Below are 15,794 nucleotides of genomic sequence, written 5' to 3' on the forward strand. Positions count from 1 at the left end.
ATACCATTTTTTTAAATTTATTTTTAATTGGAGGATAACTGTTTTACAATGTTGTGTTGGTTTCTATAACTATATATATATCCCTCTTGAGCCTCCCTCCCACCCCTGTAGGTCATCACAAAGCACTGAGCTGAGCTCCCCGTGTTACACAGCAGCTTCCTACTAGCTATTTCTTTTACACATGGGTAGTGTATATGTCAGCACTACTCTCAATTCATCCCACCCTCTCTTTCCCCATTGTGTCCACAAGTCCATTCTCTATGTCTGCATCTCTATTCCTGCCCTGCAGATAGGTTCAGCAGTTCAGTTCAGTCGCTCAGTCATGTCCAACTCTCCACGACCCCATGAATCACAGCACGCCAGGCCTCCCTGTCCATCACCAACTCCCGGAGTTCACTCAAACTCATGTCCACAGAGTCAGTGATGCCATCCAGCCATCTCATGCTCGGTCGTCCCCTTCTCCTCCCGCCCCCAACCTTTCCCAGCATCAGAGTCTTTTCCAGTGAGTCAACTCGTTCAGCAGTACCAGTACCATATAGATTGCATATATATATATGTATTAAAATATGATACTTGTTTTTCTCTTTCTGACTTACTTCACTCTGTAACAATACCATTTTCTTCACTCTGTAACAAGGTCATTTTTTTTTTTAAACCAGCAAATCATTGTTTGGTTTGGGAAATATAGTTTTTAACCACTGGTGTAGTTATATTGTATAAAAACAACCATCAGTTCAATTCAGTTCAGTCGCTCAGTCGTCTCCGACTCTTTGTGACTTTATGAACCACAGCACGCCAGGCCTTCCTGTCCATCACCAACTCCCGGAGTTCACTCAAACTCATGTCCATCAAATCGGTGATGCCATCCAACAAACTCATCCTCTGTCGTCCCCTTCTCCTCCTGCCTTCAATCTTTCCCAGCATCAGGGTCTTTTCAAATGAGCCAGCTCTTCGCATCAGGTGGCCAAAGTATTGGAGTTTCAGCTTCAACATCAGTCCTTCCAATGAACACCCAGGACTGATCTCCTTTAGGATGGACAGGTTGGATCTCCTTGTAGTCCAAGGGACTCTCAAGAGTCTTCTCCAACACCACAGTTTAAAAGCATCAATTCTTCGGTGCTCAGCTTGCATTATAGCACATCCATACATGACCACCGGAAAAACCATAGCCTTGACTGCTAAGTCACTTCAGTCGTGTTCGTCTCTGTGTGACCCCATAGACGGCAGCCCACCAGGCTCCCCCGTCCCTGGGATTCTCCAGGCAAGAACACTGGAGTGGGTTGCCATTTCCTTCTCCAATGTGTGAAAGTGAAAGTCAAGTCGCTCCGTCGTGTCCGACCCTTAGCGACCCCACGGACTGCAGCCTACCAGGCTCCTCCGTCCATGGGATTTTCTAGGCAAGAGTACTGGAGTGGTTTGCCATTGCCTTCTCCGATAGCCTTGACTAGACGGACCTTTGTTGGCAAAGTAATGTCTCTGCTTTTTAATATGCTGTCTAGGTTGGTCATAACTTTCCTTCCAAAGAGTAAGCGTCTTTTAATTTCATGGCTTCAATTACCACCTGCAGTGATTTTGGAGCCCAGAAAAAGAAAGTCAGCCACTGTTTCCCCATCTATAGGCCATGAAGTGATGGAACCAGATGCCATGATCTTAGTTTTCTGAATGATGAGTTTTAAGCCAACTTTTTCACTCTCCCTTTCATCAAGAGGCTCTTTAGTTCTTCACTTTCTGCCATAAGGGTGGTGTCATCTGCATATCTGAGGTTATTGATATTTCTCCCGGCAATCTTGATTCCAGCTTGTGCTTCCTCCAGCCCAGCTTTCCTCATGATGTACTCTGCATATAACTTAAATAAGCAGAGTGACAATATACAGCCTTGACCTACTCCTTTTCCTATTTGGAACCAGTCTGTTGTTCCATGTCCAGTTCTAGCTGTTGCTTCCTGACCTGCATACAGGTTTCTCAAGAGGCAGGTCAGGTGGTCTGGCATTCCCATCTCTTTCAGAATTTTCCACGGCTTTGGCATAGTCAAAAAGCAGAAATAGATGTTTTTCTGGAACTCTCTTGCTTTCTCCATGATCCAACGGATGTTGGCAATTTGATCTCTGGTTCCTCTGCCTTTTCTAAAATCAGCTTGAACATCTGGAAGTTCACAGTTCACATATTGCTGAAGCCTGGCTTGGAGAATTTTAAGCATTACTAGTGTGTGAGATGAGTGCAATTGTGCGGCAGTTTGAGCGTTCTTTGGCATTGGAATGAAAACTGACCTTTTCCAGTCCTGTCAAATTTGCTGGCATATTGCTGCACTATGAAAGTGCAGCACTTTCATAGTGTCATCTTTCAGGATTTGGAAATAGCTCAACTGGAATTACATCACCTCCACTAGCTTTGTTCGTAGTGATGCTTCCTAAGGTCCACTTGACTTCACATTCCAGGATGTCTGTCTCTAGGTGAGTGATCACACCATCGTGATTATCTGGGTTGTGAAGATCTTTTTTGTATAGTTCTTTTGTGTATTCCTGCCACCTCTTCTTAATATCTTCTGCTTCTGTTAGGTCCATACCATTTCTGTCCTTTATTGAGCCCATCTTTGCATGAAATGTTCCCTTAGTATCTCTAGTTTTCTTGAAGAGATCTCTAGTCTTTCTCATTCTGTTGTCTTCCTCTATTTCTTTGCATTGATCGCTGAGGAAGGCTTTATCTCTCCTTGCTATTCTTTGGAACTCTGCATTCAGATGCTTATATCTTTCCTTTTCTCCTTTGCTTTTCGCTTCCCTTCTTTTCACAGCTATTTGTAAGGCCTCCTCAGACAGCCATTTTGCTCTTTTGCATTTCTTTTTCTTGGGGATGGTCTTGATTCCTATCTCCTGTACAATGTTACGTACCTCCATCTATAGTTCATCAGGCACTCATCATTCATATATTATTGCATCAATGAATTTTATATGGCTCCTTCATTTTTACTATCACAATCAGTACTGCCATGTACATCCCTGTATTTCCCCCAATGTGCATAGATATGAGAGTTTGCCTAGGTAGGGAATATACCTAGCAGCAGAATTGTTGGATAAAAGGGCATATGCAACCTCAGTTTATTACTGTAAGTAAAGGTGAAAATATGCAGACTGCACAAAGAAAGTGGAATTAGCAGGACTTTGACAGAGTGACAGGCACCTGGATGTACAAAGTACAGTGGGGAAGTAGGAAAATAGGAAAGAGCAGTATCTGAGAACTGTTTCTATTGAATATAATTTGGGGAGAAAAGTGTAATAGGCCCTTCTGCCCAAGTTCATTTCTTTTCTGCAGATCTCACACCTGGCTTTTATCCACTTGATCCTCTTCTTGGGATTAGTAGTGTCAGCAGTCTGTTGTGGGTCTTTTTGGAGCAGCTGGGAAGTTAGGTTCTTTCTGCTTTTCTCTTTGTAAAGCTTTGTTTTGAAATCCCTGTCAACTAGTGCCTGGGCAACAAGGAGTTACCACCTGAATCCCATTAGTCTTCCTAGTCCTTCCTAAATGACAAAGCAGGAGTTCCATGGGTGAGGTCTGATTGTAGAGGCACCATTAGCTGGTGCCAGTGGTGTAGCATGGCTTTGAGATGGGAAACCATTCTGCTCGCCTGGTATTCCAGTGCCTCCCATCCCACAGGCTCCTTCTGGCTCTGTAATGGAGCTGAAGCAATGTCCAGTTTGGTCCTTAAGCATTATCACATCAGGGGTTAAAGTTTCCTAAAGACAGTAGTTTGGTTCCCATCATCTTTGTATCAAGGAGAAGGCAATGGTAACCCACTCCAGTACTCTTGTCTGGAAAAGCCCATGGACAGAGGAGCCTGGTGGGCTGCAGTTCATGGGGTAACTAAGAGTTGGGCACGACTGAGTGACTTCACTTTCACTTTTCACTTTCCTGCATTGGAGAAAGAAATGCCAACCCACTCCAGTGTTCCTGCCTGGAGAATCCCAGGGACAGGGGAGCCTGGTGGGCTGCCGTCTATGGGGTCGCGCAGAGTCAGACACGACTGAAGCGACTCAGCAGCAGCAGCATCTTTGTATAGCCAGCACAGTGCCTGTCACAGAATGCATACTCAAATGTATGAATGAGGGAATGAATTAAGGATTTTCAAATATACCAAGGCCATTTAACTCTTCTGCTGGAACTGCTTTTATATGAACTGATAAGGAACATGGTAAAAAAATTTTTTTCCTTCAATAATGCAGTCTAGTGAAAGTCATTCTGTTGTGTCCGACTCTTTGTGATCCCTTGGATAATCCATGGAATTTTCCAGACCAGAATACTGAAGCCGGTAGCCGTTCCCTTTTAGAGGGGATCTTCCCAACCCAGGGATCAAACCCAGGTCTCCCACATTGCAGGCAGACTCATTACCAACTGAGCCACCAGGGAAGCCCAATGCAATCTAGGATTCAACCTTTTAAAGAATTAGTTGTGCAGAATTATGGCATATATTTAACACCATGACATTTTCATAACAGATAAAGCTTTTTTAAAAAATTTTTTGTGCCAAGTATCCAAAGTCTTGGCCTGGTATGTTAAGCAAGGTGCTGTCAATTTGGACTGTCTGAAAGTGACCTCTAATTCAAAATGCAATGTGAACATTATTTTTGGGAGAGGTGGCTAAGATCTAATATATAGTTAACTTTATAATAGAAGTTCAGTTGCTGTAAATAAATTTAATCTCTAAAGAAAGCAAGTTTTTCAAGCTTTTTTAAAAAAAATACCATATGTTATGAGCTTTTTTCCAGCTTCTGTTCCATTAAAAAAAAAAAAACTGTATTCATATGGAGTTTAGTAACTTCCATACGATGCAGTTTCTTCAAGGGTGCAAATTTAAAGAAAAAAAGGTACCCTAAATTCTTAGAACTCTTACAAGTAACCTGACAAGTTTACTAGGCTATGATTATAGAAATTATTTCCTGATTTAATTACCTTGGATTATCCAAGGTATATGTTGTAAATCTCTAGAAAAATACTGCTTGCAAACAGTCCTGTGCATGTTTGAACTTATTATGTAAAAATGATGAGTGGCCATTTGTTGAACTCTTATATCCCCTATCTTGGATTATTAGGTTGTATTTGCTTCATTCTATAGATAAGGAAGTCCAGGCTCTGAGATATTATTCATATCACTCACAAGAAGTGTTAGAACCATAAATACCACAGACCTGTACGGTTCCAAAGCCAATACCATCAGAAACACATGTAAAGCAATCATAAAAAGAACTGGTGGTGTTTGTGATCACCACCTATGCCAAGTGTCCTAGGCTAAACACTCTGTCTGGTATACAGTAAGTGATTAGTCAGATAAACGTGAGTTGAACTGAATTAGTTTGATCATTTTACCCTTTGAACTTGTATTTGGGATGAAAAGGGGGTTTTTGGTAACAGCTTTGAAATATAACTGACATACAATGAATTGCTCGTATTTAAAGGATATAGTTTGACAAGTTTTGACATGTATACAACGATGAAGCCATCAGCTGGGATGGGGAAGTATAAGGGCTGGAAATAAAGATGATCTTAATTTAGCATCTAGAAGAACAGGTGACAGTGGTGAAGGTCCTACGAACGGGGAGCCGTGACCGGAAACCAAAGTTCGGCTCTGCGCTCCCTACCTGACCGGCAAAGTGGTCTGGCGGTTATCCCTCCGTGGGTTAGTCTCAGGGCTATCCGGCTGACGCTCAGGACGCAGGCCTAGCTTGTGTCAAGAACCCTTGACTCGGGCACTCCGTCGCACTCTCCAAAACCAACTTCAGAATCTATCTGGGAGGAGCCCAGTTCCAGGTACGCAACTTACCCAAAAATCAGGAAGCGCGTCAGCTTGGGACTCCAGAGGACCCCCACCTCTCCAGGACATCCGGGACATTTTGGCTCCCGGCAAGCAGCGCGCCAGCCGGTAGGGGCGGGCCAGAGGAGCTGCTTGGCCGGAAGGCGGAAGTGCAGAGAATTCCGGTCGGCGTGAGCATCGTGCGTTATTTGAATTCCTGGGTTTTCGAAGGTGAGTTCTTTACCTCAAGGCTTCAGTGAGGCGTGGGCCGTGGTACTTGATTCCGCCGCCAATGGAGAGTCTCCTCTCAAACCTTGTCCCTCTCTGGGCAAGCTTGAGCCCTGTCCAGAAAGGCAGGTCTCTCCTAGGGTCTCCAGTCGTCTTGGCGGCTCTGGTCCGGCCTCCCAGTGCTCTGTGGGAAGTGGATTCCTCCTTCAGCCCAGCTCAGGTTAACCTCGGCCCTCAGAGTTGTGTTCCGTAACCTTTTTCTTCCTGCCCCTCACAGGGCTTGAGTTGTACACAGGAAGACAAGAGTTAGTTTGTGATTGCTGGCGTCCAGAAATGTTAACTCCGTCAGTCATCCGTTCAACGAGTGTTTGCTTAAGCTTTTACTATGTGCACAGCGCTACGCACTGGGGGATCTAGCAGTGAACAAGATCTGTTTATCCACTGCCGTCGTGGAGCCCACAGACCACCGGGAATGACAGAAAATAATTTTAGATTGTAAAACGTGTTAAGGAAAGAAAAGAATGATGTAGAGAATAAAAGGACGCGAGCTTACAGAGATCAGAAAAACCCTTTCCGAGGTACTGAAGGATTAGTTCCTAGGCAAAAGAAGGGCAAATGTAAAGATCCTGAACTCAACGTCATTTGGACATTTCTCTCTTTTTTCAAAATAATGTCTTCATTTATTTAACTGCTTTATTAATGTGTAATTAGCACAACAAACTGCACATACTTAAAGTGTATAGAGTATTTTGAAATATATATACACACACAAACGTAAATCTGTCGGCACAATTAAGATGATGTTATAAGTCATACCTACAATTCCCTCTAAACTCTTAATAATCCCTGCAGTCACTTCCCAGCCCTCACCACATTCCCATACTGTCCCTTGGTTGTCATTGGTTGGGCTATTTTCAGATGTAATTGTGGAGGGGTGGAGCATAGGAGATAGGAGTTGAAGGAGGCAGGGGCCAGGTCACAAATAACCTTGTAGATCTTGAATATATGAGGTGGAAAGTCGTTAATTTCAAGAAAGACTGTATATTCCCTTCAAGTTTTTAAAAGCTCACATTTACTACTCTGTGGGGGACAGGCTGGGACTAAGAGGTGGAGCAAAATCAAGAATAGAAATATACAAGTTTGAAATACCTGCTGGTTTAGTCACTAAGTCATGTCCTACTCTTGGGACCCCATGGACTGTAGAATGCTAGGCTCCTCTGTCCTTGGGATTCTCCAGGCAAGAATACTGGAGTGGGTTGCCATTTCCTTCTCCACGGGATCTTCCCGACCCAGGGATCAAACCGGTGTCTTCCTGCATTTCAGGCAGACTCTATCAGCTGAGCTACAAGGGAAACCCTTGAAATACCTAGATTGACTTTAAAGGGTGGATAATGAGGAAAATTGGGATGGATAAGATCACCTGTAGGTTTGGGGGAAATCAAGATGCAGTTAAAAGATTTATAAAATATTTTGTAAGTTTAATGTAAGGAGACGGTGCTCTTCATGTGTAAATTTCTACATCATGTATGGTTAAATTTCTACATCTCGTATGGAAACTATAGGAGCTTTCAGAATTGGCTGACATACAGTACAGTGTGCCAGTGGCCACAGGGAGTTTGGTATGGTATTTGTGTTATTTAGTGGCTGTCAGATTTGGTGTTTTTAATTGTTTAGTGGCTGTATATGCCTTATTGATCCTCACATAATTTGCAGATTATGCCATCATAATCCGTGAACAGAGTGAAGAGTTTACGTTCCAGTTATTCCTGTGGTGCAGAGATACCTTTTGACTTGGTTTTCCAAAGATTTGCCTTTCTCTTTGATAGTAAATAGTTGCTTTTGAAAATGTAATTTTGTGAACTTTCCAGGTAAAATATGGCTAAAAGCTTACGGAGTAAGTGGAAAAGGAAAATGCGTGCTGAAAAGAGAAAAAAGAATGCCCCAAAGGAGCTCAGCAGACTTAAAAGTATTCTTAAAATAGATGGTGATGTTTTAATGAAAGACGTTCAAGAGATAGTAACTGTGGTGGAACCCAAACATTGTCAAGAGAAAACGCAGTGTGTGGTGAAGGATGAAACAGGTGAGATTATGTTTAAAAAAAATTGTTTTTTTTAAATTATTTCAGACTTCCCTTTGTGACTTTTTCCTTTTCAACTATCTTCCATTCTTTCTCACACTTGCTTCTCTACAAACTTGCCATGCCATATAATTCTTTGTAGGTGCTACTGGAGATCCTATGCTAAGCTATTTTAAAGCCAGTTCATGTGAGTAAGCATGTTTTGGATTATTCAGAGCCTTTGGTGCTTATACAATAGCCTAGGTGAAGTTGCTTAGTCAAGTCTGTCTCTTTGCAACCCCATGGACTGTAGCCTACCATGCTCTCCTGTCCATGGGATTTTCCAGGCAAGGGTACTGGAGTGGGTTGCCATTTCCTTCTCCAGGGGATCTTCCCAACCCAGGGATCGAACCCAGGTCTACCCGCATCGTGGGCAGACGCTTTACCATCCGAGCCACTAAGAAGCCATTACAATAACCTAAGTGTCTCAGAAATAGACAGTACTATGGGAATAGACAAACCTAGACACACGCTTGTTGGAAGGGTACACAGGAATCGAGAACTAGGCAGAATAGAAGGAGGTCTTCTCATTTTACCCTTTGCATGATCTAGGTTCCATTGTGAGAGTCCTCTGTCCTTACTACCTTAAAGATCTGTTTCCCTGTATTTGATTTTGACAGATTCTGGGTGCTCTGTGTTTTAATATAGTCTGAAGTTGGAGGCTGTATATAATGTGTCATTATATAATATGTATATGTATTATACATAATATATGTATTATATATTTTATATGTATATTATGTATGATATATGTATATAATGTGTCTGCTGCTGCTAAGTCACTTCAGTCGTGTCCGACTCTGTGCGACCCCATAGACGGCAGTCAACCAGGCTCTGCCGTCCCTGGGATTCTCCAGGCAAGAACACTGGAGTGGGTTGCCATTCCCTTCTCCAATGCATGAAAGTGAAAAGTGAAAGTGAAGTCGCTCAGTCGTGTCCGCCTCTTAGCTACCCCGTGGACTGCATGCAGCCCACCAGGCTCCTCCGTCCATGGGATTTTCCAGGCAAGAGTACTGGAGTGGGTTGCCATTGCCTGCTCCCATAATGTCTCTATATAATAGTTATTATCCCTGATCTCTCTTTCCTTTATTACCCACCTATAAACCATCAGCACATCTTGACTATCTCCAAAATACATTAGGAATCTATCCATTTTTCTTCTGCTTTCACGCTTTTGCTTTAATGACCGTTATCTCTTGCCTGAACCACAGTAGTAGCCATTTTACTTCTGTCTCAGCTTTTGCTCATTTCTGATTCGTTTTTGTCACATCAGCCAGTTTGATCTTTTCAGGATATGAATCAGTTGTGTGACTCCCATGCTTAAATCACCTCATTATCTTTCCATGTGTTTACCACAGCCTGCCTGGTCCTACTTAACCTCATTCCAGTCCTGCTCTTTGAAAAGGCTCTAGCCACAGGCTGAAGTTTGCTTTGTTATTCTCCCCTCAACAGAACATTGAGAAGTCCGTGAGGGCAAAGCTTATTTGGACCACTGTATCCCTAGAACCTAGAATAGCACCCAGAATAAACATTCACTGACCAGTTATTGAATGGCTAATGTATATCAGGCACTGTTCTAGGTCCTGAGGCAACAGTGACAAATAACAGAAATGGTCTCCATCCTAACGGGATTCTCATCACATTGGAGAAGACAGACAGTAAACCAGACAAATGAACTAATATAATGGCAGGTAGCAGAGTTCACAGCAGACCTGTATACCCTGGTGAGTTCCCAGAGGAGGTCATTCTGGATATGTCCTCCACAATAGATAAGGTTGGTGGTAGATGGACCACAGCACTGCTGTGCTGAGCTTCCTATTAGAAGAACTGGATACCTTGAGTGTGACCTGGATAAAGGAGTGTGGCAGCCCCAGGGTATCAGGTCTGCTCTGTCATCAGAAGCTTGCTGCTTGCTACTGTACCTCTTCCAGGTACACGTCATTGAAAGTGACCAGTCATTCCTGATGGTTTATTTTCTTCTTAAGGCCTGTCTGTTAGAAGGGTGAGTGTACTTCTTATTGACACAACTATTTTAGTTAGCTCAAGAAAGCAACTAATCTGAGAAGTGTTCTTTTAACTCACATGTTTTCAGAACCATATACTTACTCCTAATGCAGTAATTCAAATCTGTATCTCCTAAATGTTTCCTATTTAACTTTTACTATTGTAAGGACAATTGTAACAGTGTCCTCTTTTTTTAATTTTTTATTGAAGTATAGTTGAAGTATATTTTAATTAAAATGTTAATTGCTGCTATATAGCAAAAGTGTTACATATATATACATTTTTTCATATTCTTTTCCATTGTGGTTTATCACAGGATGTTGAATATAATTCCCTATGCTATACAGTAGGACCTTGTTGGTTATCCATTCTATATACATGTGTTGTATCTGCTAATCCCAAACTCCCAATCCAGCCCTCTACCACTGCCCTCCCCCTTGGCAACCACCAGTTTATTCTCAATAGCCCTGATTCTGTTTCTGTTTTATAGATAGATTCATTTTTGTCGTATTTTAGAGTCCACTCATGAGTGATATCATATATTATATGTCTTTCTCCATCTGACTTACTTCACTTAGTATGATAATCTCTGGTTGTACCCATATTGCTGCAAATGGCATTATTTCATTCTCTTTTCATGGCTGAGTAGTTTTCAATTGTGTATATGTATCAGATCTTCTTTATCCACTCATCTGTTGATGGACATTTAGGTTCTTTCCATGTCTTGGCTATTGCAGATAGTGCTGCTGCAAACATAGAGGTGCATGTATCTTTTTGAATTACAGTTTTGTCTGGACATATGCCCAGGAGTGGATTGCTGGATTATATGGTAATTCTATTTTTAGTTTTCTGAGGAACCTCCATACTGTTTTCCACAGTGGCTGCACCACCCTGCATTCCTGCCACTAATGTCGGAGGGATCCCTTTTCTCCACACTCTCTCTAGCACTGTTATTTGTAGACTTTTTAATGATGACCTTTCTGACCAGTGTGAGGTGGTACCTCATTGTAATTTTGATTTGCATTTCTCTAATAATTAGCGATGTGAACATCTTTTCATGTGCTTATTGGTCATGTTTATTTCTTTGGAAAAATGTCTCTTTCAGTCTTTGCCTATGTTTGGATTGCATACCAACCTTCTTTAGAAAGTTTCTTAGTGATTAAATAGATGATGTTTCTAGTTCCTCATAGATAGTTTTTATGTCTTTCATGGTTGTGGGAACACATGGCATGTGTGTGATTCTCCTGAATGTGCTGTAAGGAGTTTTTTGAGTATTAGTCAAAGAGCATTGCACAAATAAAGGATGTGTATTTTTTTTGCTTTTGTAGTTGCGTGCCACTTTTAAATTCAGTGTCCTCATCACATTAATGTGCTTTATCATGGGGCTGTTTCTTCATTTGTGAGTATTAATAGTTTTTCCATTTTTTATTCAGATGACATGAAAATGGAGACTGATATTAAGAGAAACAAAAAGACTCTTCTAGACCAGCATGGGCAGTACCCCATATGGATGAACCAGAGGCAAAGGAAAAGGCTGAAAGCAAAGCGAGAGAAAAAGAAGGGAAAAAGCAAAGTAAAAGCCATGAAGGCAGCAAAGGGTTTGACCTGGTAGACTCTAAAAACTTGAAAAATGCAACATGGGACAAATCTTTGATTAGAATGCATACATGGATTTCAGCTTCCACCAAATGAAAAGTTTATTTCCATTTTTTAACTTGGCCTTTTTCTTCAGTTCAGTCCCAACATAACTCCTTAAATTTGGTAACTTGAATAAAATATTTGATGAGTGAAAGTACACCGATATTTTAATTGAATGTTGTCCTGTATGCGGGGATTATCAGACATCAGAATTCTCTCAAGTGTTAATGCAGTTGTAATTGTTCGGTTAGAAAAAGTAAAATACGACGTCATGCTGACAAATTTGAGATAACTCAGATTTAAAGTAAATTGTTGTATCACTTGAAAAATATGTCAGTGGATCATATAATCAGTACTTATTTGGAGTTTTGATTTTCTGTAATTCAGAATAAAAGATACATCTAGATCCTAAAGATCTGTTCTTTCATATATCCTTAAGGTTTCCTAGTAGTAGAGAACACCAGATTCTTCACTTCAATTTTTTAAAAATCTTAAATTTTTAGGTAGAATATTAACATGTACAAATTAGTGTGTTCCATCTTTTCAGAAGATTTAAACATCCTGGGAACTAGTTTAATGTTCTTCAGTTTTTATATTATTCTCAGACTATAGTTCTCAGATTTTCTGGATGTGTTGTGAAAAAAATACATGGTCACATCAGTTTGGGAAGTGCTACATTCTTGAAGATTCAAAGAAAATATTAGCTTAGGACAGCATATCTTGGAGATTCTGCACATTGTTCCAAACCACCACAATGAAGGGAACCACATGAGCTTTTTGGTTTGCTAATGCATATCAAAATTATGTTTATACTAGTCTATTTTGCAGCAGCCTTTTATGTTAAAAAAAAAAAAGATACATACCTTAAAAAAATAATGCTGTTGGAAAAATGGCACTGATAGGCTTATTTGACAGAGGGTTGCCACAAACCTTCAGTTTGTTTAAAAAAAAAAAAAGTTATGTGCAAAGCACAATAAAATGAGGTCTGACTATGTGGTTATGTAGAAATATAGCAGACTTCCAGTTGTTAGGGACCCAGGGAACAAGGCAAGGTGTTCGCCCTCATGGGTGAACTCAGAAGAGGCTGTTAGCTTCTTAGGAAAACCAAGTTAAAAGTGGGACCTATTGGAATAGTCACTTAAATAAGGACACAAATGTTGTACTGGGCATGTTGCTAGGCTGGGACACAATATAGAAATAAAAAAGGACACAACCCAAATCTTTTAGGAGGTGTGAAGCTGAATTTAACGCTAGTAAAGTCTTAGGATTATTTTATATAATAAACTTCTTAATCTACTTAGTGGTTAGTTCACCAAAAAGTGGATTATTTTTAAATACTTAAGCTAATAGAAGATGTGAGTTGAAAAGTTCAAAAAAGTTCTTGGCCTTTTTTTGCCTTTTGGTGTAATTTTGAACAACAGAGTTTGTGAGGAACAGGAAATACATAAATGTTAATTCATGAAATAAAAAGTCACTAATATTGTCTGTTTAAGCCATGACAATGTCAGCATAAATATACCAGCTAAGTTGTTTACTCTTTTCACCCATCATGGGAATTGTCTACAGCAGTGATGTTACACACTTGCTGTTTATTTAAAAATTTGGCAGCATTGTCAGGTATGTTTTTGCCAGATTTTCTTTTAAGTTGGAGATTAGAGGCCAGTGCTAAGTATCTGTTCATGTTTCTTGAGACTGATAATCTCCAGTTTGACTCCCAGCAGTAGACAGTAGCTTTTTTTCATCCAGGGCCTTTCAATGATGTTAGGCTGTTCACTCAACGTTTGTCTACTCATGACGTTTGTACAGTCAGGGTTTAACATAAAGGTTAACAGAATCAAAATACTATACAGATGTATATAAGAAATATGTTCTCAAGAGTCCTATGTCCTCTGACAAGCTGGGTATCACAAACTGGCAGACCTTGTGATGGGTGCCTCTAAGGTTACTGAGTTCCTGAACTATGTGGTCAGCAGGATTTTTGCTACCAACAAATTTTGGTGGGGACTGTAGCATTCTGAAATAAGTACAGTGTATGATCACTTCTTTATTGCTTTTTTCCTGAAGGTTGTAAATTAGGAAGTATAGCAAAGTCCTCTAATCCCTTAAATGATTTCGCCTAGCTTTTTGTCATCTCTTTGACTGATGTCTTTCAGAGAATTCTATAAAACCACCAGATGGAGCTCAAGATAAGCACCAAACCTTTTTTTGGAATGAGATTGAGTGGGCTAAATCACATCAGGGATTTAATGTGACATTTTATTTTTGTTTTTTAAGAAATCAAATTTAAAATTAAAATATAAGGACAATCAAAATTGCTTTCATTTATTGATTGCATATCAGGCCTTAGTCATTTAGTCCTAAAATCATTCAAGTATTAACTCATTTAGTCTTCCCAGCAATCCTATGAGCAATAATAGTAACAACAATAAGAGCAATCCTATTTCTGTATACACCAGTGGAAACTGAAGCAGACAGGTCATATAGCTGGGACTCAAATTCAGACAATCAAGCACCAGAACCTATCGTTTTATAATGCCATTCTGCCTCTTACGGGTGTGCAAACTCTTGCTAAGAAAAAAAGTAGTTTTAGGATAGAATACTTTTGTTTCAGTCCGTTTGGGATACTCAAGATCAGATAAAGAGCAGATTTCAGTAGATAAATGATGTATAGACCTCTTCTCAAATCTCAAATCTCCAGGCCTAAACCAGACTGGAATTCCTTTAGTAGCACACCCTTAAAACGGGTTGACCCCATCCTAATGGTATAGCACACATTCATTGGGACTCAAGCTACTAATCAGAGAAGAAATGTAAACTGCAGTTGAAGCTCTAAGAATCAAGCGTTTTTGACTACATCTCTTCCTCTAATGTCATTTTATATACATCTTCCGGTTACTAGTTCACATGCTGCCTAGAATAAATAGGTAGCAGAATATATTTGCTTATGAGGAAATGTGGATATTTTCAAAATTTGGGTCAGTATATCTGGGATATGATTTTTAGGAGTTAGAGAAAGCAGTAATGAGCTATACATGACTTGTTTTAAATATCTGAAATGTGTGTTAAATATCTGAAATGTGTGTTAAATATCTGGAGTGTGTTGATGGTGAAGGGTAGTGTGTAGGAGTAGTGAAGTGAAGTGGGAGCCACAAATAGAACAAACAGGAATCTAAAGAGACTTCAGGGAATCCCCACATATTTAAATACTACAACCAAGATGCAGATGGTGGGTTGTTGACTAAGCTTACGAGCTGAGAGACTGACTTCTGATGCCACTTGGCAGAGTGATTCACATTCACATTCATGCCAAGCACAAAATATCATGCTTTTCCTCTGTATTTGCCAGAATATAAAAACTCCATTGCATTAGGTGCATACTGGTTTACAAGAAAATGTTTAGGGGGATTGTTGTTTAGTCGCTAAATGATGTTGATTCTTTTGAGTCCCCATGGACTGTAACCTGCCAAACTCTTCTATCCATGAGGGGTATTCAGTTCAGTCGCTCAGTCGTGTCTGACTCTCCGCGACCCCATGAATCACAGCACGCCAGGCCTCCCTGTCCATCACCAACTCCCAGAGTTCACTCAAACTCATGTCCACAGAGTCGGTGATGCCATCCAGCCATCTCATTCTCAGTCGTCCCCTTCTCCTCCCACCCCCAACCTTTCCTAGCATCAGAGTCTTTTCCAGTGAGTTAACTCACAGCACGCCAGGCCTCCCTGTCCATCACCAACTCCCAGAGTTCACTCAAACTCATGTCCACAGAGTCGGTGATGCCATCCAGCCATCTCATTCTCAGTCGTCCCCTTCTCCTCCCGCCCCCAACCTTTCCTAGCATCAGAGTCTTTTCCAGTGAGTTAACTCGTCGCATGAGGTGGCCAAAGTATTGCAGTTTCAGCTTCAGCATCAGTCCTTCCAATGAACACCCAGGATTGATCTCCTTTAGAATGGACTGGTTGGATCTCCTTGCAGTACAAGGGACTCTCAAGAGTCTTCTCCAACACCACAGTTCAAAAGCATCAGTTCTTCGGC

At 40.8% G+C, this 15,794-nt stretch overlaps 2 protein-coding genes across 3 annotated transcripts in view; one reads left to right on the plus strand and one right to left on the minus strand.

Annotated features, from left to right (window-relative positions):
• Positions 1 to 5,886, minus strand: part of IRAK3 (interleukin 1 receptor associated kinase 3) — a 109,257-nt gene extending 103,371 nt beyond the window's left edge. The window contains exon 1 of one of the 2 annotated variants that reach the window (XM_055396153.2): positions 5,807 to 5,886. The gene's annotated coding sequence lies outside the window, so the exon portion shown is untranslated. The other variant, XM_055396152.2, reaches the window with a different exon arrangement.
• On the plus strand, positions 5,887 to 11,919 carry LLPH (LLP homolog, long-term synaptic facilitation factor). The gene is made up of 3 exons (XM_055396155.2): positions 5,887 to 6,007; positions 7,873 to 8,084; positions 11,558 to 11,919. Exons 2-3 carry the CDS (start codon positions 7,880 to 7,882, stop codon positions 11,734 to 11,736), a joined length of 384 nt encoding a protein of 127 aa, XP_055252130.1. The 5' UTR covers positions 5,887 to 6,007; positions 7,873 to 7,879; the 3' UTR covers positions 11,737 to 11,919.
• The last annotated feature ends 3,875 nt before the right edge of the window (positions 11,920 to 15,794 follow it).

Source organism: Moschus berezovskii, chromosome 6, assembly GCF_049115385.1.
Source record: "Moschus berezovskii isolate FMDL1 chromosome 6, NW_MosBer_1.0, whole genome shotgun sequence".
NCBI classification, from domain to species: Eukaryota; Metazoa; Chordata; class Mammalia; order Artiodactyla; family Moschidae; genus Moschus; species Moschus berezovskii.

Coding starts and splice junctions, on each gene's coding strand:
- LLPH (XM_055396155.2), top strand. CDS start 7,880: ATGGCTAAAAGCTTACGGAGTAAGTGGAAAAGGAAAATGCGTGCTGAA. Junction 8,085..11,557: donor TGTGGTGAAGGATGAAACAG/GTGAGATTATGT, acceptor TTTTTTATTCAG/ATGACATGAAAATGGAGACT.